This window comes from Gigantopelta aegis, chromosome 4, assembly GCF_016097555.1.
Source record: "Gigantopelta aegis isolate Gae_Host chromosome 4, Gae_host_genome, whole genome shotgun sequence".
NCBI lineage: Eukaryota > Metazoa > Mollusca > Gastropoda > Neomphalida > Peltospiridae > Gigantopelta > Gigantopelta aegis.
This window is the reverse complement of record NC_054702.1, coordinates 74,148,131-74,172,188: the sequence shown is the minus strand read 5'-3', so window position 1 is coordinate 74,172,188 and position 24,058 is coordinate 74,148,131. Positions and strand designations below refer to the sequence as shown.

The 24,058-nt window shown below is 36.4% G+C and overlaps 1 protein-coding gene across 2 annotated transcripts in view; it reads left to right on the top strand.

Moving 5' to 3' along the window:
- Positions 1-24,058, top strand: part of LOC121371079 (gamma-aminobutyric acid type B receptor subunit 1-like) — a 107,656-nt gene that overhangs the window by 33,672 nt on the left and 49,926 nt on the right. For both annotated transcript variants that reach the window (XM_041496711.1, XM_041496712.1), the window contains exons 5-10: positions 10,514-10,615; positions 10,756-10,821; positions 12,330-12,660; positions 17,603-17,758; positions 20,529-20,624; positions 22,690-22,837. In XM_041496711.1, the coding sequence (XP_041352645.1) occupies positions 10,514-10,615; positions 10,756-10,821; positions 12,330-12,660; positions 17,603-17,758; positions 20,529-20,624; positions 22,690-22,837 (899 nt within the window). The remainder of the gene's footprint in view (positions 1-10,513; positions 10,616-10,755; positions 10,822-12,329; positions 12,661-17,602; positions 17,759-20,528; positions 20,625-22,689; positions 22,838-24,058) is intronic.

Genomic DNA, 24,058 nt, shown 5'->3' with positions numbered 1-24,058 from the left:
TGTCTACGACCAAGTAGGCTACTACAGAGACGGCTAGCTGCCTATCACTAGCTGGTCACGTGGAAGGAGATCATGTGACCAACTGTATGAATAGCTGCAAAAATGCATTGTTTTACTGTTGTGATTAGAGATTGACAATAAACACAGTTCTTGTAAACTTGTACATAAATTAAATTAATTGAGATGGACATGATATATGACTGTACATAATTACATGTACAGTAATGATTACAATTTACAAATTAACCTACGCAAGTAGGGGTCCGAGGTAGTAGACTGCAAGTAATCGTAAACAAACATCAGAATAAAAATGTTGTTAAATAATTTTACAACTTATTGCATGAGTCCGTATAAAATATTTAATTAAAGACGCTGTTTTATTAGAAACAGAATATCGATGTAAATGTTTAATTTTATGTTCGTGGCAATGGCTTGATTATGTCTTTACAAAGTTGGCTTGGTTCAAGTGGAAGTGGTATTGTAAAACCTGGATCAAAGTGAAAACAAGAATTGGATGAAAATGATTCTACACCTAAAAAAAAGTTTTCCAAAGATTTAAATCAGAATTCTTTCAACTGGTATAAGCTTGATGATAATGGAAAGTGGCACTGTACACTATATGCAGAGATTCTGAAATTAACACTGCATATGTGCCAGAGGCCATGACAATCCTGCCAAAATTATTAATCACAGGCGACGTCGTACATTCAATATTGTTGGGTTTTTGAAGTGCACATACTATCTTGGAAAGAGAGAGCTCCCCAAAGATGAATTTTCTCATTGTTAACTTGGTAGATGTTCTTGGAGTTAATCTAAAAAAGGAATAATTCTTTTACATTTTCCAACAACATAGCATTACTAAGTTCCAGTCTGCAATTGCTAGTGTGATAGTTTTGATGATACGATACAGAAAGTGCATGATGCTGAATTATTTTCCCTTATGATAGATGAAAGTATTGACCAGGCTAACAGTAAATGACTTTTGATATATATGCAGTATTTCAGTGAAAATTATCTGTCTAGTTCTCTGTTATCAAATGTGGAAATCATTAAAGGTTCAGCTCATGCAAATGTCATTGTTTCTAAAGTTCTGACAGAACTTAAAGGTAAAGATTTGGACATTTCTAAATTACAGATGGTGTAAGTGTTACTTCCCCCCGAACAGATAACTGGACTCGGTGAAGAGAGTTTAACAGGGTTCTTTATTCCAGAGAATAGTGGTATATATAGTCAGTCAAGCCCTTCAGCTGTGTGCTTTAGGGCGGTATCATCAAAATCGTCAATTACATGTATCCCAGTGAAGATTAAATTCAGATAGAGAGTGGCTAGCTTGTGCAGTTCGTGTCATGTGAAAGAATGTCAGGTGAGTGACAGTGAATAGCCACCAACTGGGTCAAACACAGCTGGCCAGTCTATTGGTTGATCGTCACTGTCCCTGGTCAGAAGTCAGAGGTTTAGACAGGTAAATGCATGTCCCTACAGCTCCTAGCCAGAGGTTTAGGTGCATGTGTTTTGTGCATACTAAAATCATTAAAACAATAAATCCCACATGGTTACATAAGTGTGATGACTGGGCGGAAAATGGTGGTGTTGTCAGGTTGCGTGAACACTGCCCATCATTAGTTGTAGTTCATTGTGCAGTTCATTAGTGTGCATTAGCAGCATCACAGGCGGCCAAATCAATACCACAACTTCAAGAGTATTCTCGAACAGTTTCGAACATTCCGATGCAATAAACTCTGTGCTATTAAAAACATACTCAATCTTCCACAGTTGAAGTATGCAGAAGTTCATTCTGTTAGGTGGCTTAGCTTAGAAAAAGCTGTTGAAGTGATCTATAGAACATATCCAGCCTTGTGTGAGGCTCTGCTAGCTGAAGGAGTTAAAAATCCTGTGGCAAAAGGTCTACATTCTGAAGTTGTGCAGTGCAATTTCATAGCCATAATTACTCACCTGTTAATGGATGTGCTCCCATTCCTTGGATGACTAAGTAAAGTCTTTCAAAGGGAAATGATAAATTACGTACAGCACAATAAAATCAATGGTGCAAAGTACATGTGAATCACTGACTGATTTGTGCGAGTGTGATGGAAACTTTGTGGATAAACTGTACAAATGTGTTGAACAAGTTGATGACAAGGTTTTGTACACTTGCTCAGTGGCAGAATGTGTGAGCAAAACAGTCAAGGACAACGTGAAAAAGAACATAGAAGGGTTTGAAGGGTTTTTGGAGGATAACAATGAAGGTACAGTGTCTGAGGTGCATGTCAGATACCACACCCAGCAAAAGGACATTTTTAAAACAATAGCCCCACCATACATCAAAAAGATTGTTGAAAACCTACTTAATAGATTTCATGAATCTGACCTTCTGGATGCTATGAAAGTTCTTGTCCCGCAGAACATTACACAGGAGTACAAACAAACTTAGTTCTCAAGTGTGTCCTTGTTTTGACTTTATTTAACTAAAGCTTTTTCTAAATTCATAAGTTTGTCCTTGCTTTATTTATGTTAGTAAATTGCTAGTGAAGGTTACTAAGTAAACTCTAAATCCTGGTAAACTTTTAAACTATACACCAGATCTTGTGGTGACTAAACAACAGTGTTCGCCAGATCGGGTGGTGACAAATCTAAATTCTGCTCCAATAACTATACGCTAGATCTGGTGGTAATTTAAACTACTATTTGCCAGATCTGGTGGTAAACTACACAGTTATTCGCCAGTTCTGGTGGTGAACTAAACAACAGTGTTCGCCAGATCTGGTGGTGACAAATCTAACTTCTGCTCCAATAAATACATGTGTACGCCAGATCTGGTAGTAAACTACTATTCGCCAGATCTGGTGATAAACTACAATTATCCGCCAGTTCTGGTGGTGAACTAAACAATAGTGTTCGCTGAATCTGGTGGTGACAAATCTAACTTCTGCTCTAATAACCATATGCCAGTTCTGGTGGTAAACTATACAATTATTCGTCAGTTCTGGTGGTGAACTACACAACTAACTGTATTCGCCAGATCTGGTACGTGGTGAACTAAACCACTATTGGCCAGGTCTGGTGGTAACAAATCTAATTTCTGCTTCAATAACTGTAGGCCAGATCTGGTGGTAGACCAAAAACTCTGGCATGAATATAAACATTTTCCCGTCAGATTGCTAGATTTCAGAATAAAACTATATTAGTAACATAATAAATAATCCTATATTACTATTACCAAATACTATTCATCTAAAAGAAAAAACCTTGTTCAATGTAGAAATGATTGTTGACGGTTAAGAAATTACAATTTATTAGCGTATTTACTAAAAATTATACAATTTCTACCTATAAAATAATATTTAAGCCCAGGGATTATATCTTTTAATATATTTTTATACTAACTTTCTCCTGCAATCTCGACCTACTCATAGTTTTATTGAATTGCTTCTTTTCCAACTGAAAATGACAACACGTCTTTCCTAGTCAGCGGATATTCAAGCAACTGGCGTTAAAGATATTTAAAGATCGTCCGCTGATCACGTCATCAACATGACGTCATTATGTTGACGTCATACTAAAGACGTCATACTGGCACCCTTTTAGACTCAATAACACAGTGTACTTCTATCCAGTGTTAGTTCGGTGTTTGTTTATGTATCAAAACTAAATCAAATCTGATATTTATCTTATTAATAAAACAATATTAGTTTTGTTATAAAGGCTTAGGTGGAACAATTATGTATTTGTTACAATGCCCCCACCTTAATTATGGATTTGGTCCCTAAAAGGAGAGCACATAGCACGATACATGTACTAACAATAGCAATGTCTGTCTCTCAGATAAAATAAAATAACAAGAAAATTCAACCTCCAAAAAACAACAACGCAGTGAAACAAGTCATAGTGGCACTGTCAGTTGCTAATACCGTTACATTATAACTTTAGTATATTTTGATACCATCGCTCGGTCTCGCAGGAAACAACCGTCTACGTGAGAAAACTAGCTGATAGTTATTACAATGTTTCTTCTCTCTCTCTCTCTCTCTCTCTCTCTCTCTCTCTCTCTCTCTCTCTCTCTCTCTCTCTCTCTCTCTCTCTCTCTCTCTCTCTCTCTCTCTCTCCACAATATAAAAGGATGAATGTTAAGTGTAGATTAACCATAACTGGAATTAATCATTTAAGAAGCTAGCCAGCTTAATTCACACTTCCACTTTTTCTTGAACAAACAAGGCCAGTTTAGCATTTAAGATGCTCAGTAGCCCTGGAAGGCGATAACAGGTCGCTTCTAGTGCCAGTTCCTTCAGGAAGCGATAGTCCCTTGGCAGCATTGAGGGAAAGCATGCACCATTCCTGTAATAGTTTATTACATGGCGAAAATGTGCTGGATCCTTATCTATAAACAAATAGTCTTTTGATCCACCAACATTGATGCAGATCTTTTGCTCCTCAATTTGCCTTTGTCGAATGAGAATGTCAAGGACATCATTATTGACAGTAGCAGTTTCCTCACCATTTTTGTTGGATTCTTCTGGGTCTGATTCGGGAGGTGCGCTAAGGGCGGCCTTCGATGACAATGATGATGACGACACACAGGGACTCCTTATCGATGAGCGTGCAGGTGATCATACAGGTGACCTCGCAGGTGGTCGTACAGGTGACCTCACAGATGATCACACAGGTGACCTCACATATGATTGCACAGCTAGGTGACCTTGCAGGTGATCGCACTGGTACTCATACAGATGGTTGCACTGGTGACATTACAGGAGATCGCACAGGTACCCTTATAGGCGATCTAGAATGAGGTGATTGTGGTCTTCTTCTTAGAGGTGATAGGATCTTCGTTCCTTTGATTCCTTTTGGTTCATTCTCGATTGGAGGGTTCTGAGAGTCGGCAATGATCGACTACAATTCAAACTCACTAATACGGAAGGCAAAATATTCTTTCTGTACTCCTCAAATCGTTCCTCACAATGCGGGTCTACAGCCCTGGTTGACCTTTCAAACAAAACTAGCTCTCTCCTTGGACAAAGTTTGTAGTTATGGCCGCTCTTTCTGGACTATATCTTTTGACAACCTCTACACTTCCAAGCATATCCAGAATGTTGTTCAAGGATATGTCTTTCTGCTATATCATCGCATAATTTGCATCTCAAACTTCCATCCTGAAATGTAAAAAAAACACCAAAAAACCCCCCAAAATAATACTATGATAATAATTCATCTCCAGGAACAAAGGACAGTGAGTTGGCTAGTAGAAACCTAATCATACAGGTGGTGTTATCATTGCTAAACTATATCTACAGAATATACAACATTGAACTATAAAGTGATTCTCTTTTGAAGGTTCTAAAATGATTATATGGTTTATATATACACCAATAATTGTTTATTTGAACCATTGAGGTTTGTTTTCACCACTATATGATCATAGTGAATTACTTTTGGTTTTGACCGTGGACCCTCTTGGATTCAGTACGTTACATCATTTCATTTATGTATATAACAACAAATGGACCATGCCATGGTCTTTGTAATTTTAGACATATCCTAACTACCTTGTGGATTGTACAACCATGCATACACAATCTCCAGGGGAGTACTTGTATTTCTTAATATTGTGATCATAACCCTTTTTCATTCAATCACTAGCCATTTTAATGTTTTCCCTAGCTAACTGGTGAATGTATTCTAGTTTGTTGGACAGCTCATAAGCAGTTAGACTGATACTGATTGTGATGGTCGATATCTGGGATATCAAAGAGCAAATCTATCGGCAACTGTATTTCACGCCCTAACATCGCTGATGGCGTCTGACCAGTTGTTTCATTGATAGATGATCTATAGGCCATCATTACAAATGGAACAAATGTATCCCAATCTCACTGATGATCTGACACAAATGCAGATAACATGTTTTTGATGGTTTGGTTACATCTCTCGACCATTCCATCTAACTGCAGTCTACATGGTGTTGCCCTGGTCTTGTCAATTCCTAACAATCGACATACCTCCTTAAAAACTGTTGATTTAAAATTGGTTCCCTGATCAGAATGGATCATCTTGGGACACCAAAAACAGATAAAAATCTATCTATTAATGCCTGTACTATAGTAACAGCTTCTTGATCTTTGATGGGTATGGCCTCAAACCATTTGGTGAAATAATCACCAATCACTAAAAGGTAACGATTCCCATTATTTGAACAAGCTTAAAGACCCATTACATCAATAGCAAGTCTTTCCATTGGTGCGCCTTAGGTTTAGGGCGGAACCCTTTTTTGGAACCACAAATTTCAAATCTTACACCAGTGAGTAACATCTTTCTTTAAACCATACCAAAAGTATCTCTGCCTAACACATCCTAGTTTTTGTCATACCTAAATTTCCTGCAGTTGGTGCTCCATGAAGTTCACCGAGTACGAAATTTCTCAGTGATTTAGGCAACACCACCTTCAAATCAACATGACTTCCTTATTGTTTTCCCATTTTCAAAACAAGGTTCCTTTCTCTAAAGTTAAGGAATCCCATTTTGCCTAGTAATGCTTTACTGGTTTACACTTACTGGCAATTCCAGACCACTCAGGTCGTCGACCGACCTCTTTCCACCTAATAAAAGGTGCAATAGTTGGGTCTTCCATCTGGATCTGGTGCATTTGTTCAAGTGAAATTACCTGACTACTGCTCTCACCAGGTACATCTTACCAGACGTTGCAGTAGTCCGAGATCCATACACCCACTTAACATGTGTCCTACAATTCAACTCTTTGGTACAATTAATGGTCATAGTGTTCAACACATTCCTGACGTTTCACATCTTTCAAATCTAATTGTTCACAGTGTAAACAGTTTGTAACAATACACAGTCTTCTCGACAGTGCATAAGCATTGGAGTGAACTCTGCCGGCTCTGTATTCAATCTCCTTATCATATATTGATAGGACCTCAAGCCATCTTGCCATTTGTCCTTCTGGATTCCTAAAATTTAATAGCCACCTAATTAGCGTACCATGGCAGACCTTTATTTTTGAAAAACCCAGGAGAGCTAAAAATTGCACTCCTCAAAATGCTTACAAGGGGGGTGGAAATCACACTCTTCACAATGCAGAAAAAGGGAAAATGGCACCTCTCAAAATAATCAGAATTAAAGGCAAGAGACCGAGAGGAGTTGCACCCATATGAACATGATTAAGTTTGACCAGTAATAATTTCTAAATTAAATATCTTAAGGGTTAATGTTTGGTGTTTTCAAAATAAATATCCTAATTTAACTAATATGATGGTTCTTCTCAAAGATTAAGGAATATACATGGGCCATATTGCAGTTTACACAAGAAAAAGAAACACCTTGAACACAACATTTTAACGATTTCTTATATATTATATGCATTTCATGTTGCATTAACATTCTGAATCATGATCATGACTATTTATGAATAAGGAATTGAAACCGATTTCTTTGTGCTTATTCTGTTTTATTTAAAACAAGAACAATAATTTTAGTTTACATCGCAGATTGATATGATTTTTCCATGGACACAACCCTGTGAACTGAATGTAAAAGTGTAACCACCACATGGCACAGGGTTATCACATTTATCATGATATCATAATATACATGTTACGTACCTGCAAATTCTCTTATTTAAAAAAAAAAATAATATCATAACAGAGAAAATGTCAACATCTATTGTTTTCTACCGAAATATATCTTAGTACATTTTTTATAAATATATAGTTTTACAAACAGGATTAACTTTCATTGTCGGTGTACTGTAGTTGACACGTCATTTGTTATACTACTAACTCAAATCATAGCAAGCCATAACACCCCCCCCCCCCCCCAAACAAAACCACCCTAATGTAAATTTAATTTTAAAATATACATGCTTTACACTGGTAAATTTGAATTACTGAGTTGAAATTAAATAGGTGTTTGTTTGTTTCAGGTGCCCATCAACTGATTACATGTACTACAAAATTCTGACTCTACCAAGGTCAATGTCCTTGGCTTTAAATCACATGGCAGTATCATGAAACAGAAAGTAGAAACGTCGCTATGCTATTAACGAAAACAAAACCTGCTTTACTAAATTTATTTTTTGTTGGTGTATACATTTACTGTGATATCAACATATATAAACATGATACACATCATAGAATTATTGGACAACGCACCTATTATTTTTTCTGTACAAGATGAAAATGACGACAGTGTAAAATAAATTTTGCAATCATTACCTGCAATGCACGAAATTAAACAAAACAAAACCAACAAGATCTTAATAATAAGTGAACTCCTAGCTGCCAGAATTGGTGCACTAATCAGAGCTAATTTTAATGTCTCAAATGCTGTTTGACATTTATCTGTCCACTCATATGGACAGCTATATGTTCTGTGAGTCTGTGCAATGGTCTAGCTATATCAGCAAAGTTTCTAACAAATCTCCTATAGTAGGAGCAAAGTCCAAGAAAACTTCTGATTTCTTTCACATTTCTAGTAATAGGCCAATCTTTTACTGCTGTTACCTTGCTATGGCCAGTGGATATTCCATTCTCATTTACAATATATCCCAAGAATGCCACTTCTTTCACAAAAAGATTGCATTTCTTGGATTCATGCAGTTTCAAGTTCGCACTTCTAAATCTTTGAAAAACTAATCTTAGGTTTTCTTATTGTTTTTCAAAGAATGGTGCCATCACTATGACATCATCCAGGTATATCAAACAAGCTTGCATGGATAATCCAGCTAAGACACTTTCCATCAGTCGTTCAAAAGTGGCTGGTGCACTACAAAGTCCAAATGGCATTACTGTAAATTGCCAAAACCCACAACCCCAAGTAACAAAAGTCGTCTTTTCCTTATCATACTCATCCATACCAACTTGCCAAAATCCCCTTTAATATCTAGGGTGGAAAACCACTTTGAATTAGATAGCTGATCTAATGTGTCATTTATTCTCGGAAAAGGGTGACTATCTTTTGTAGTGACGTCATCGAGCTTTCTATAATCATGCAACACAGAATTGTATTGTATTGTCAGTTTTCTGACCAAGGGCTAGTGGAGGGTTCTACAATTCCTTTTTCTACCATATTATTTATTTCCTTTTCTACTTCATTTTATTTTGGAAGTGGAAATTGCCTGGCCTTTTGTCTTATGGGATGAGCTTGCCCTGTATTTATTCTATGCTCAACTATATTTGTTTACCCAAGTCATTTGGTGTTAGTATAAATACTTCATAATCTTTCAACAGATTCTCAACAGCATTTGCTTGACATTCATCTAGATGTTTAATACTTCTTTCAAATAAAGTATTTAGAGACTCGTGCAGTATTTTGGACTTGTTAATAGGCAATCCTGCTGCTGATGTACAGCTTGCTACCTCTTTCAAACAATGACTAATATTTGCAGGATCTATTGCTTCGACAGTTGCTGTAACTGTGTTCTTGTATAAGGTACAAGGGGTATTACAAGGGGTATCCAAGGTATTTATTATCCTCAATAGAAATACCTCTTTGTTAAGATCAGCAAGGGTTTTTGCAACTATAAGACCCTTTTTGAAAGCTACATATAACATAGAAGACGGTTCTATTATTGCTGCCTTAGATAATGGTACTACACCGATGACTTTCCATAAATTGCTATTAAAATCTTAGTTCAGGTTGCCTATATATAATACCATATTTAAGAGTAGTTGTATATGGCAAGTCAAATACCATGTAAAAAGAAATTATTGAAATCTTTACAGTATGAATTATAGACCAAAACCAACTTTTTCTCAGTGCTAACTTTGATTCAAACTCCATTCAGAGCTATGTACAGAGATTATTGTCACGGTCAAGGTCATTGTAAACTTGCATGGTCGAGTGATAGCTAATTAATCAACCAGTATAATTTAATTAAATAAAATGACAAAATCATAATATTTTTTATTAGGGCACTGAATATGTGCTATAGGGTGTATACTACCAAATCAAATCCCATAGATGACAATAGTAACATATGTGGTTAAAACTCCTACCTGCAGCGTATCAATCGACATAAACACCACGGATATAAATACTACCACCCCTCACACTTAAAAGTGAATCAGAAAAAATTGGGGGTCAAGCTGCTCGTTTCTGAGATAATGGGTAGCGTCTATGACTACCCTAGTTCCGTGAAAAATTAGAGTAATTTTTTTTACAGGTACCCCATGTTTCAAGCACAAGGCTACTTGACACATTGGTACTATATGAAATAAAATTGCATATTTGTTTTACCCAGATGAAACTATTATTTTTTACAACCAACACACTCACATTTATAACCAATCACAGGACTTGTGGTGTTACTTCTCTGTCAAAAGTTATGTGCACCTTGAACTTTGACCCAGCCGGAAGTTATTTGGTTAGTACTACCTGTAAATGGAGAAGTCACTTCTCCCTATTTTTCTAGCCTAGCTTGAACCCGTATATATAGTATTTATATGCATTTTTGATAGTTTCAAACTTTAACATTACGTTCATTGCTATTGTTTTATACTGCTAGATGATCGATGATATTGAAGAAATGTTGAAAAGGGAAAACATAACAATTGTTGCAAGGTATCATCTCTCTGCAAACATCAAACACCAAGTCCTCAATCTAAAGGTGAGTTAATTACATAATATATGATAATGATCTCAGAGATTATGTTTATTATTTTCTTTGTCTATAGAATTAAATGAAATAACACTAAGCTAACAAAGAAGAAAAAAAAGCCTTGAATAATTTCACATTGTTATTTCCAGAAAGCCGATGCAAGAATTATAATCGCTGCTTTTTTTGGAGAAATGGCTAGAGAAGTGTTATGTGAGGTCAGTCTAATTGAAATTATATCTTACTGTCACTGAACCTTGGTATAGTCTTTGTTAGCAAATTTCTAGATGATTTTTAGTTTGACCAATCAAAACACCGCCGAGATAATTCTGCAAATATGCATGTGGTATATATTTTCATGAATATTGTGAATGGTATTGACTCTTTTCAATTTTACTAAAGGAAACATCCAAGGCTGGTTGGCACAAAGATCTGATTTCAATCAAGGTTTGGGATGTTGTACTTACTATTCAGTCAATAGTAGGCATTCAAGAGATGGTCCAAAATGGTTCTAAAAATAGCTAATGTTGCAGATATTGTACCACCAGCTAATGTTTCAAACACTCCCACACATGTATGCATATAATACTACCACACACAATAACAAGCAGACACGTGCATACGCACACCCAAACAAATGCCCCTTCAAACAAAGACCTTAAAAACTAAATATATTATGCCTCTGCCACTGTTTCTAGTATGGTAATTGGATGGCAGTTTCATCTAGCTTTGGTATATGAACCCCTTGTACAAATCTTGATCACAAACGTCTTGAAGTAGTTGCAAGCGCGATCAACATTGCCAACATGTTCCTGGTTTTATCTTATAAGATAACTGTGAAGCATTTCAACAGCTGAAAGTGTGAAACATCTGATCTGAAGGCACGGGTGTTAGGCAAAGGCACAGGTGTTTGGCATAGGTACTGGTCACATCAGGGTATCAGTTCCAAAGAAAGCACATGTAGTATCACGTCCTGTGAAGCTAGACTTGTTTTTACCCATGTAATTGCTTGCATCTTCTATGTCGCAGTTATAGCACTGATGTGTTGAATATTTAAGTGAAACAATACAGTTTGTTTACAAGGGCCTACTACACGATATGATAGAATCGGACCGAGTTACTCGTACGAGTCACTGGCACGAGTCAATCGGACTGATTGAATCGGACGTGTTGCCACACGGTACTTGTCAATCGTATGAAACGTGACGTCATTGAAAAATATCCTTCCTGTAACCATGGTAAACAATGTTGTGTATTGATAAGAAGGCGGCTGTCGTAACGTCTCTGTATTTATATAAATGACTGGACACACCCAACAAAGAGTTGTGCCACTGATACAACTCTATGAGCTGTTGGGTCTGTACCCGACGACAAGTGAACAGAGTTTTCCGCCATTACACTCAGAACGTCAACGTTATCTGCGCCACGATATGATTTGTCAACGTCCCCAAACATCCGATTCAATCGTATGAAAATAGAACAAGTTCTAAACTTCGACTCATACGAGTGACTCGGGCGGATTCAACCGTATGACATGCCACCCGTTACGATATGCTTGTTGGTGTTGCAATCCGAGTGCAGTCGTATCGTGTAGCAGCTAGCTAGGGCCTTAAATGTATATTACTGGCAGTGGAATATTTTGCTGAAAATCCAATTTTCTTACTTGTAATTTAAAGTGTTTTTTGTTTTTTGTTTTTTGTTTGTTTGTTTGTTTTTGTTTTTAAAGGCATTTAAAATCGGATTCAGTGGACCAAGAATTGTTTGGGTGATGCCATCTTTCCTGAACGCAAATTGGTGGAACATAAATGATACTGACTGTACTGGTAATGAAATACTGTCAACCATTGGTGACTACTTATCTGTTGACCCGTACATTAATTCAAACATAACCTATCGGGATGACAACGGCATCACATTAAAACAATTCATGGACGACTACAATGTGAAAACCAACAATACACTTCATCCAGGTTCACCATTTGCATCGGCTGGTTATGATTCAGTATGGGTTATTGCCCGTGCACTCAATGCTACCATCGCTGATCTTAAAAATTCAGGTACATAATTGTTAGAAGCATACACGTGGAGCAAAATAATACTCTGGATTTTAACCAATTACTTAGTAACTACATGTATCTCTGAGCAGAATTTTGAAAAAAACTAATGTGTGCTTTCTTGAAATTTGTGAGATGTCAACATTTTACCTCTTGTTAATTTGACATGGAACGATATTTTCGAATACACATATTAATAGCTGTTCCATTTTTGTTGTTGTTACTTTACTGTTTAAAATATCTGTACAGTTTAACCTTCTGACTACTGGATTAATTTTTGACAAAACCGACATTGAAGTAGTACATATTTATAACTTTTACTCACATATTTTCACTTTATAAATGCATAACATGAAGTTACATGTAGTGCATGGAGCAGATAACAGAAAAATTGTGCAAATTGTGATACAAGCACACAATTTTGCGCAGTGATTCTCTAGGGTATACTTAACAAATCTGCCCAATGGGCCATTTGAAAATCCAAGATGGTGGCCATTTATCAAGATGGCCGCCAAATTGACCTGCCAAAAAGGGCATTTAATTCTCATAGAAATGCATGTGTTAGGTCCATCTGAATTATCTTGGTGTCGAATTGTATGTTTTTAATAATGCTAGATTATTTTTGTCTAGTTTCAACAGCCTTACAATACCCTTAGTAACATAAAATTACAATTTAATTGAAAAGATTAACAAAAAACACACTTAAAAATAAAAAAAAAAAAAAAAATTGTAACAGTTTCAGTCAAACGAACACATTTAACATATAAATCTGGACGTAATAAAATAATAACAAAATTGCAATAAAGTCAAAATTATTTGACATGAATTTTTGTGTGAATGTAGTTTGCAGTTGATTGTCCTCGTACTGAATGCCTACTGAGTAACATGTAACTACAATAACAAATAGTATTCAAGTAATTTCAACATTAACAAAATTAAACACAGTAGCTGCTTGTTGTTACATCCAATGTTTCTATTTCTGACACATGCACCCACAAAGTGCCGTGCAGGAGAGCCATGATCTAAAACATTTGCATTTCTTGGTACAGTCTTTCTTACACGAGCACTTGGTCAGTTCCTGGCAGCTAGTTGCAATCGGTGGAAGGGTTGTCCAACATGTCTGCCATGTATCTCCTTTCTGCATCCATCCCCAATCAGCAGGGCTGCAACTCACTGAGTTGGAGATAGTAGCCTGACCCCAGATGATCCCAGCCTGGTCGGCCACACGTTTTGCATGTTCCTTTAAGGCATCTCTGGTTGGTGGGATTGCATCATATGATTTCTGCTTGCGGGCAAAGAGATCCAACCTTGCTTCATCCACACCAGTGGCTACACTAGATCTGTCATACATGAGAATAACAAACTTCTCCAGCTTCTTTAGATCATCATCAGAAACTTCTGTTAGACAGTGGCTAAGTTTAGTGAAAGTTTCGGAAATCTTGTCACAAACACCCCATGTAAGCCATGCAGATTTCTTTCCCTTTCCACGGAAAGCAGACACGACGTCGCATCCAGTTAAAGCATGGAAGTATAGGATCCCACTGGTTTTGACTGGGCCTATTGCAGAAACTACTTCATGAACTGGTATCCATCGAGTACTGCCTCCTTGGCCAAAGGCAATCCACATATCCTTAAGACCAAGCTTCTGCAGGGATGGAAGTACAGATACCGCTACAACGACAACATCAGTGTCATTGGCTTTGATGATGAGAGACTTGCTTCCATCAATCGTTGCATCCCTGGCATGTACAAATATTCGAGTATCTGCTTCCTCATGACAGCACAGCCAGAAGAGCTAGAGACTTCATCTTGTTGCTGACGACATCTTCTCCTTTTGTTACAATGATTGTGCTTCTTAATTGAAATTCACACATTTTGTCTGCAAGAAAATGAAACAGCTCAGTCTTCTTGTTCTCATTCGTAGAAAGCTCCTCCAGTTCATTGGGGTTTTGCTAGTTCCTGTAACTCTTTTTTCTGATCCCCTGTCTTCTTTTCGATCTGGTTTCCATCTTCAGACTTAACTTCTTGTACACATCAAATACTATGTCTACCCGTTCATATTTAGTGCCATAAGATTCCACTTTTAGAAGGATGTCTTCTCTGGCATAGTCATCAAATGTCTTTGGGCTTCGTGGAGGAAGGGCTTTGATAAGAGCTGAGCCATCGATGATGATAGTGTCTCCCTCTGGTTCTTTCTCTGGCATAGTCACCTGTGCTTGAAGAATTTCAACCAGCTGCGACTTCTGGCACGTGTGAAGTTTGCCGTTGTCACTGAGAGAGGCAGGAGCTGACTGGTTCTCATACTTGAAGAATTCTTGCAAGTCACACTGTCTGTTCTGGTCGTGAGAACAACTGACAGTCATCTTTGAGCACCTTTTCCTTGGAACTGCTGGAATTCTGCTTTTCTATGAAGAAAAATACCATGTTTTTTCTAATTGGATGATAGAATGCACACTTTCCTTTATTTTGCATGCCCTTCATGAATGATTCAAACTGCTCTCTACCTCTCTGTTGATGTGTACCAAACATTACAGCAAGAGCTGGATCTGCTAGATTTTTTGTGTCTAGCACCAGTAGGTCTGCTGACTCTTCTTGGAAAGGATTTCCCATCTCCTTTAATACTTTAAACAATGATTCCACCTTCTCAAGGAAAGACCTCTGGGTGCTCAATGCCTGCTCATGATGTCTGTTGGTGACAGTTGCATCTTTCATACCTGACATGGCTTCATATCCAGCGATTAGACGACTAACTTCAGATCCAGCCACCATCCACCTTCGAAGTGCTTCTGGGTCCTCAGTCAACCCAATAGCTCCTCTGTCACCTTTGATGACTGCATTGTTTTGTTCATGGGCTTGATCTATGGCCATTGCAGAAAACTCTCGTATGGACTTCCCCTTGTGAAACTCTCTTGCTATTTCTGGGTGTTGTTGCTCAAGGGACATCATGTCTCTAAATTGAGTTTCTTCGTAAGATAAGCTGGTCGGATGTTGGTGTAAGCCTCAGGAAGTTCTGGAACTTTCTTAACCACAAGATCTGCCTTGAATTTGAGTGGCTGACGTTCTTCACCAGAATGTAGTTGGCTCGGATGCTGGAAGAGGGACACACTGGTGCCATGGAAGGATGTTTTTGCTGTAGTAGTCGGGGAACAAGTATAAATAATAATAATAATAATAATAATTTTCAAGAAACACATTATATCGACCAAAACTGAGAAACATATTAATTTAAGGGTTCTGAAACTATAATAAATTAATCCAACATACATGAAAACATACAAAATAATGCCATGATCATTCAGATCATCCACGTACATGCATTTCTATAAAAACTCATTTTTGACAGGACAATTTGGCGGGCCATCTTGAAAAATGGCCGCCATCTTGGATTTTCAAATGGCCTATTGGGCAGATTTGTTCAGCATGCCAATGACCATCACTGTGCTAAATTTGTATCATTATTTGCACAATTTCACTGCAAAATTGCCGTTATCTGCTCCACTAAGTTGATATTTGAATCAGCAAATATAATTTTTGTGGGCTTTTTCGTTTACATTTACTTGTGGGCATTTATGGCCAGATATCCAGTATTTATGTCCATTATTCCCAATAATTGGGATTTGTTTTTATTAAAATTTTCTTTTGGGAATGAACTACGATTCGTATATCTCAATATTTTATAATTTTCAATATTGGTAAAATGGTCAAATGTATTATCAAATTAGCTCTTACAATCAGCTTACAGGTTCCGCCATTATTGTCAAACAAAAATACTTGCCGAAAACCACTTTTTGAACAAAAAATTCCCATGTATTTTCCATTGAAAAACTAAAAACCAAAGCTGTCATACTCTCAGTTAATCTTATTTCCTGTTATTTCCGGTGAGTGTCATGTGTAAAACGGCTGGAAGTATAAATTGGGAAATGCACAGTGTACAGTATGTCGACTTGGGTGAAGTCGGACAAGATATGTCACTTTAGTAGCTGGCGTACGGCAAAATGTGAAAACCTGATGCCTTTTTACCATGTATTTCCATCATTCTAACTGCAAAATTAGTTATAATTAAAGTAAAAATGCATAGTTATTAATTTACAACCCTATATAGCAAGTTGGAAGTAATGCTAATATGGAAAAAAACCCCAAAAACCCACGTTATCCAGATTCGGGCATTTTCATTTTATTCTGGCAAAAACCAGGCTGCCCCCAGCAAAAATGGGAGCCATGTACGCCTATGGCAGTAGTCAGAAGGTTAACATGATTCCTTAAAGTGTTATAATGTAAATATTTTAATTATCTGGAAGATAACCACATCTGTAGAACTTTATTCATATACATGTACTGTGGCATTGTGAATGGTTTAAGCCTGAACTAATCAGTTTCTAGTGAACCCAATGTTGAAATTCATCAAACAACATAATTATGTACGCATATCAAACAAGCATTCTGAGAGTACCGGGTAAAGTATTAACCTGCTACGTACTGGTCCACACAAAATGTCATCTGTAACTCTATATTGTAAAGCTATAGACAGAAGTTCAGCTCAATATCTTGAGACATTATGAAACCAGTTCGAAAATGTATTTGACTAAACATACAGACAGACGGTTGGACGGACAGAAACAAAACCTATATTGTCCCTTCATGTCGGACCGGTAGGGGACAAATAATCTAATCCGATTTGTTATGATATATCTAAGCACAAGAAGAAAGGAGTGTTAAATATGCCCAAAGCATTATAGATGAAAGGACATTTAGATGTATAATTTAATATATGCTAACATGAGAAAGGATGACTTTACTTGATACAGTTAACCTGGTTTTAAAGTGTTGCTTAGAATTTGTGTATTTTGGTTCACATTAATTGGATTTTATTAAAAATACATTGACTTATATAATGAATATATTATATCATTTGAGAATATTAAACTAGTGTTCTGATATTTCATAGGATATGGACTTGAATCTTTTTCCTACACTAATAACAATATGGGCAGCTTATTGATGAAGAATATGAAGAAAGTTGAGTTCAATTCACTATCGGGTCATGTATCATTTTATGAAAATGGAGATAGCACAAAATCCATGACACTTGACCAACTCCAAGGTATTTTTAAAAATTGTTTTGTTAACGCCTCACTAGAACACATTAGTTTATTAATCATAATCTATTGGATGTCAAGCATTTGATAATTTTGACTTGATAGTCTTCAGAGGAATCCTACTACATTTTTTCTAATGCAGCAAGAGATCTTTTACATGCACTTTTCCACAGACAGAAAAGGATTTCATTCTACCCAAAAGAGACAAAGCAACCACCATAGTTATTCCATGTAGAATGGTGTGGAGTATCATATTCTGGTGGAGGGCAAGTTTGAAAAATGTGTGTGGGGGTGGGGTCTTCAGAGGTCATTAAAGGTCAATGGAGTAAAAATCTGAAGCAAAAATTTAATTATCATTTCTTTCATAAATGTTATCTTCATAGTCTTACCTTTTATGTGGGATTACATAAATAAGACACTGAATTAGCCAAACTTGCTTTAAAATTTCGATTCAATACAGTTTGACTAAATTCAAATGTAATGTCACATCTTAGCCTATTGGTTATTCTTGTTGGCTGTTTTAATAATAAATAAATTTTTTAAAAACCCAGTAGTGCTAAATAAAATTATTGGGATGTATATTTATTTTGGAGTGGGATAGGCGTATTTACGTGTAATACAAGGTAAAATTGTTAATTCCACAAGACATTTTTTTATTTTGGTTATGCAGCTCTAAGTTGATATGTATCTCGGGATTTATATACATGTATATATATTATTTAATCATTTATAATAGGCAATGCTTTTTGTCTACATTGGCGAGAGTATGATTTGTTATGAAATATATGCAAGAAAAAAGAGTAGATTTAGCATATTTTTAAGGGGTTTCCTAATTTAAATGTTTGCTCAATTTGCTGAGCTTTAAATTTGTACTGCATTTGTTTTAATGCAATATAATATTTTTTAGCTACATGTATTTTGCAATATGAATGGACAATATTTGAAAGGGGATGTCACGGGGCCCGTGTGACCCCCCCCTCCCCCCCCCTTGAATCTGCACCTGAAAAATGCATATTCACTGTTACATACACATAATAATTTTATATTTGGTCAGTGTGCTCAAATGATGCTAAAAACAAACCGTAACTGTATATGATATTTGGAGTTAATTTCACATATTTATATGTAATCCGGGTTTCTGTCATAAAAAAAAAATTGGGAGTATTGCACTATGGAATTACTTAATAATATATATTTTTAATTTCGCTTTCTTTCATCTTGATTGATAATAATGGACAAATGGCTATTGCATTAATCATTAATTTTGTCAAAATGTCCATTAAAAGAAATAAAATCTGCAAAACATTTTGGGTATGGCGCTATACCAAAATACATTTATTGAGGGGATGGCATTTTACCCGTTTTATCCTCTGATAGAAACCCTGATGTATCTGTATAATCACTCTAGCCAGTGTACCACAACTGGTATATCAAAGGTGGTGGTATGTGCTATCCTGTCTGGGATGGTGCATATAAAAGATCCCTTGCTACTAATGGAACAATGTAGCGGGTTTCATCTCTTTGACTGTCAAAATGACCATATGTTTGACATCCAATAGCTGATGTTTAATGAATCAATGCACTCTAGTGGTGTTGTTAAACAAAACAAACATTTTTCTTCTTTTTTTTGTATCTGTATGTGAGGGATTCAACTAAAAGACCCAGCATAATCTTTTATTATACTAAACATGCGTAAACACCACTAAGGCGTCCGAGGTTTATTTTTCTTTATTTAGACTTAAGGTACTTGGGGAAATTCCTCCAAGACACTTGGGACATTAATATATGGTAAACACTGTCACTGGGGTTATCTAAAGGAACCCAGGACAGTGATGGTCTGCCAGTATTGGTCAGGTGTGTGTGATGTTATCAGTGTGACTGCATGGGGTGAACGATAGTTCACTGAGAGAGAGACGGAGAGAGAGACGGAGAGAGAGAGAAAATATCTGGCAAGAGAGAAAGACGTTTGGAGCCAACTCTCCTTTTCATATACATTGTCTATATGTTATCATCATGGATTAAAGAATATAATTGAGATCGAACTTCTGTAGTTTTTGTGTGAGGGTGCTTTATGCACTCGGCCACATGTATAATGAATGATTTTAAATGCTTTTAAAACTTTTAAACCCATACCAACTACCATAATATTTTTAACAAAAAGTATCTATGCCAATAAAAAGCTAAATGGCATGTTGTGGTGGATGCACTGGACCCTGTAGACCATGTAGCTGCAACTGTTTGGATAGCTGGATGGAATCGATTACGCAAATGAAGCACCCGGATGTATCAATCGCGTGGTTGCCCAGAATGTTGACAATCACAGGTTAATCCTGTTTGCCTGAACCTTCCATTTAACTGTGTTATTGTGGAGTGATGACAATTGTCTGGCAACAGCTTGAATGGAAATTCTACCTTATAGCAATCCCATTGCTTGATTGCATTAGTTTTCTGACAATCGCGGCATCATTTACTCTATTTTACGAATGTTTAGGTGGAAAATCACTGCAGATCGATGTTCAAAGGCTCTTTCATGGCATATCTAAACTATTTTGCTCTCCTTGAGTACAGCAGGCACAAATCATGATTTACATGAGCACGTAGTTGAATTGACGCAAAGTTCCGGCGCATTTTTTAACATGTTTATATTAAGTTTAAAGTGATATTGTTATCAAATATTGTAAAATTTAAAATATACGTAAGAAAACTAAGTGGTGCATTTCTAAATGAGTCAGTATATTTGTGAAAATATTTACCATGAACTCTTGTCTTTTTCAGATGGAAAATTAGTGACATTCGGTTGTTACAATGCACTTGCAGATAAGGGTAAGAAGTTGACATGGAATAAGTCTGTGCTTGTGAGATGGGTGAATGGTAAGTGGCATTAAATGGTGTTTATTAAATGTGCAAAACCATCTCGACCATTCTGAAACTGCTTATTTCTACATGGTTTATGAAACTTTTATGTTTAAAAATAGACAGGGAAGAAGTAATGTTTTATTTAACGATGCACTCAACACATTTTACGGTTATATGGCATCGGACACACAAGCGAGCACTTTACCACTAGGCTATGTCCCGCCCCGAAAAATAGACGTTACTGCCATTTATGTTTCGTTCAGGGAACATGCTGCATTGTTAATCATAAATCCCCTAAAAGCTTTTACCTTTTGGGGTTTTATATCATATAATGTGTTTGACAAAAGGGAGTGATGCTGTTTATAATTTTTTGTTATTAAAATGGTGGTTGCACAGGAGTATACTTTAATGAAAATATGTGTTATTGTTATATAGGTCTGTTATTGAAGTTAATGTCAATTTTGTAATAAATTATTATTTAGGGTTATTTTGTCCATTTATTTTATATATGGGAATTGCCAACACAGGTCGTATTGAAAATGCCTCCATTCTTAAAACTAATTTTTATGATGTGCAGTATGTGTGAAAGAAAAAAGTAAGAAATGTTTTATTTAACGACGCACTCAACACATTTTATTTATGGTTATATGGCGTCAGACATATGGTTAAGGACCACACAGATTTTGAGAGGAAACCCGCTGTCGCCACTACATGGGCTACTCTTTGCAGTATGTGTGTGCAAAGTTTCATGATTTTATTAAAAAGTGCACAATTCATTCATGTATGGACTACATCTAGGATATCAAAATGTATTCTCTTATTCTATGTCACATCTGTTTGGGAACTTAATTAATTTATCTGAAATAAAGCAAGTAATTACCACTTAAATTAAATTGTCTTTGCAGCTATATAAATGTTTGAATTTGCCCATTTGGGGAACATATATCTTTTTGTATTTGTCATGATAGTGCATATACTGGCTGGTGGAATAATGAATTTATCTATCATGCATCACCGGTTTACTACATTTCAGTCTGACTGACCTTGGTGGCGGCGTGGTTAGGCCATCGGTCTACAGGTTGGTAGGTACTGGGTTCGGATCCCAGTCAATTTTTAATCCAGATACCGACTCCAAACGCTGAGTACTCGTGTGCTCCGCAAGGCTCAATGGGTAGGTGTAAACTACTTGCACCGACCAGTGTTCCATAACTGGTTCAACAAAGGCCATGGTTTGTGCTATCCTGCCTGTGTGAAGCGCAAATAAAAGATTCCTTGCTGCCTGTCATAAAAGAGTAGCCTATGTGGCGACAGCAGGTTTCCTCTAAAAAAAACAGTGTCAGAATGACCATATGTTTGACATCCAATAGCCGATGATAAGATAAACAATCAATGTGCTCTACTGGCGTCGTTAAATAAAACAAACTTTACATTCCAATCTGTTATTGAAAGTTATGGAAAGTAAAACTAGTTCTCTTGAATGGTCTGATCTTTTTTTTTTTATTGGATATTTTAGACACTCTGACAAACACTGTGGTGTATAAAAAGCTACATGTATATGACCTATAAAAGTGTGACCTCTGTTACAACCATATTAGTAATACAGATCTATACTACATTGTATAACATATATTAATTATTATTATCCATATGGTTCAACATAACCGAGTTAATAATAATCATACGAAGCACACGTGTAATAACGTAATTTTGGGAAGTGACGTCATAGCATGATGTTACTTCTCCAATCCTAGCTCAGACTGCATTTGAAATATGAAGACATCGTCTCCTTCATGTTGTGGCTGAAACATTTTGAGTTTGGTCTTGTTATTCATAAAGAAAACAATAATAATAATATGGATAATAAAGAAATTATTACACTCACATGTGAGTCCTACTGATTTTACGAAACTCATGCTCTCACTTGGGCAATACAAAAATCCTGACACTCGTTTCTTAAAACCAGTACGACGCACAAGCTCGTATAATAATCTCTATGTATATATAACATTAAAGTTACTACCTAACCTAGAGAATCTTACATATTTTACTCTGTATTAATGTTTTCTTGTTATTCTCTCAGGAATGGTGCCAAACGATTCTACGCAAAACCGTCTTATCACGATTTCAGTGGTTTTGCCTCTGTATATCAGCATGTGTGTGTTTGCTGCAATTGGAATGCTCTTGTCAGTTGTTTTTCTAGCCTTAAATATCAAATTTAAAAATTTAAGGTGAGGTTTTTATACACAGTCAATTCATGCATGGCTATAGTTTCAAAATATACAGTCCTATAAATACCCTATATTATAAACATTTAATGCACAAATCTCTGAAGTAACATTTATGGTTTTAGGGTAACAGTCACATATATTATTTGCATTACCATGCTTCTTTGGACTACAATTGTTAATTGTGATATCATATTGTAAAACATCTTGTATCCGTCTTGCCAGCTGTTTTCACCACAACAGGACCTACAACATATAGAAGGTACAACAAAAATTGCCAGCAATTGCTTTTTGAATACACATTTCGTTTGGACTTATATCCAGACCTTGCTTCTCAAACATATCAATTTGCCCTCTGTTATGTGAGGCAGTCCTACACCAATAATAGATGCATTTTTGCCCAATGTGATGAATCCCTCAGCTTTTGGTGTTCCTGCTACCAGATACATTTGAAGGGGTTTTTTGCACTTAAAAGGATGTACAGTGGAGTCTGCAAATCCTTGAATATGCTGTTGGTGGGACTGGTGGGATTTTGTGGGACTGGTCAGTTTGCAGCACATTTTGTATATCTGGATTCACTACTATTCCACATTCACAAACAATCCTTCTCGAGAAACAGTTTCAGTGAAAATCTGAAAGAGAAAACCATTACCCACGATCAAGATCGCATCTCTTCAAAATGCAGAGTTGAACAGGCATTTTGCAAAATAGTGGTTGCTTTCATGAATCTCCATCCAGTGACTCGTCTACAGGAGGCAAGCCACTTCTGAGGAGATCCTTTACTGAATAATACATCCTTCTTGCACCGTCATAATGACTGCCACTCTGAGACTATTTTACTAAAACAAAACTTGCATATAACAGAACTCATTGGAATAAATTTAGTTGTGATGATGTGCACTCATGAATCACTGTTAAAAAAGACATCAGGTGTTCGGGAAAGGTGAGCACATCCTACCCCACCAGTAGCACCCGTCATGAGTACTGCACCACAGCTGTCATCTAAAACTATGAAAAAATAAATGTGCAAGACTATGAGCTCTTGAATTATTTCTGCAAAATCATCCTGCTTCCTATTTTGAATCTTTCTTTGGGCAGTGTGTGGCAAATCCTTGTTTTTAAAATATAGTGTTTAGCTTATCACATAAACTAGTATAAGTTGTTGTTTTTTGTATTTGGCCAGTACATGTACAGTAGAACTTTAGGATTTTGTCTCTTGGTGCC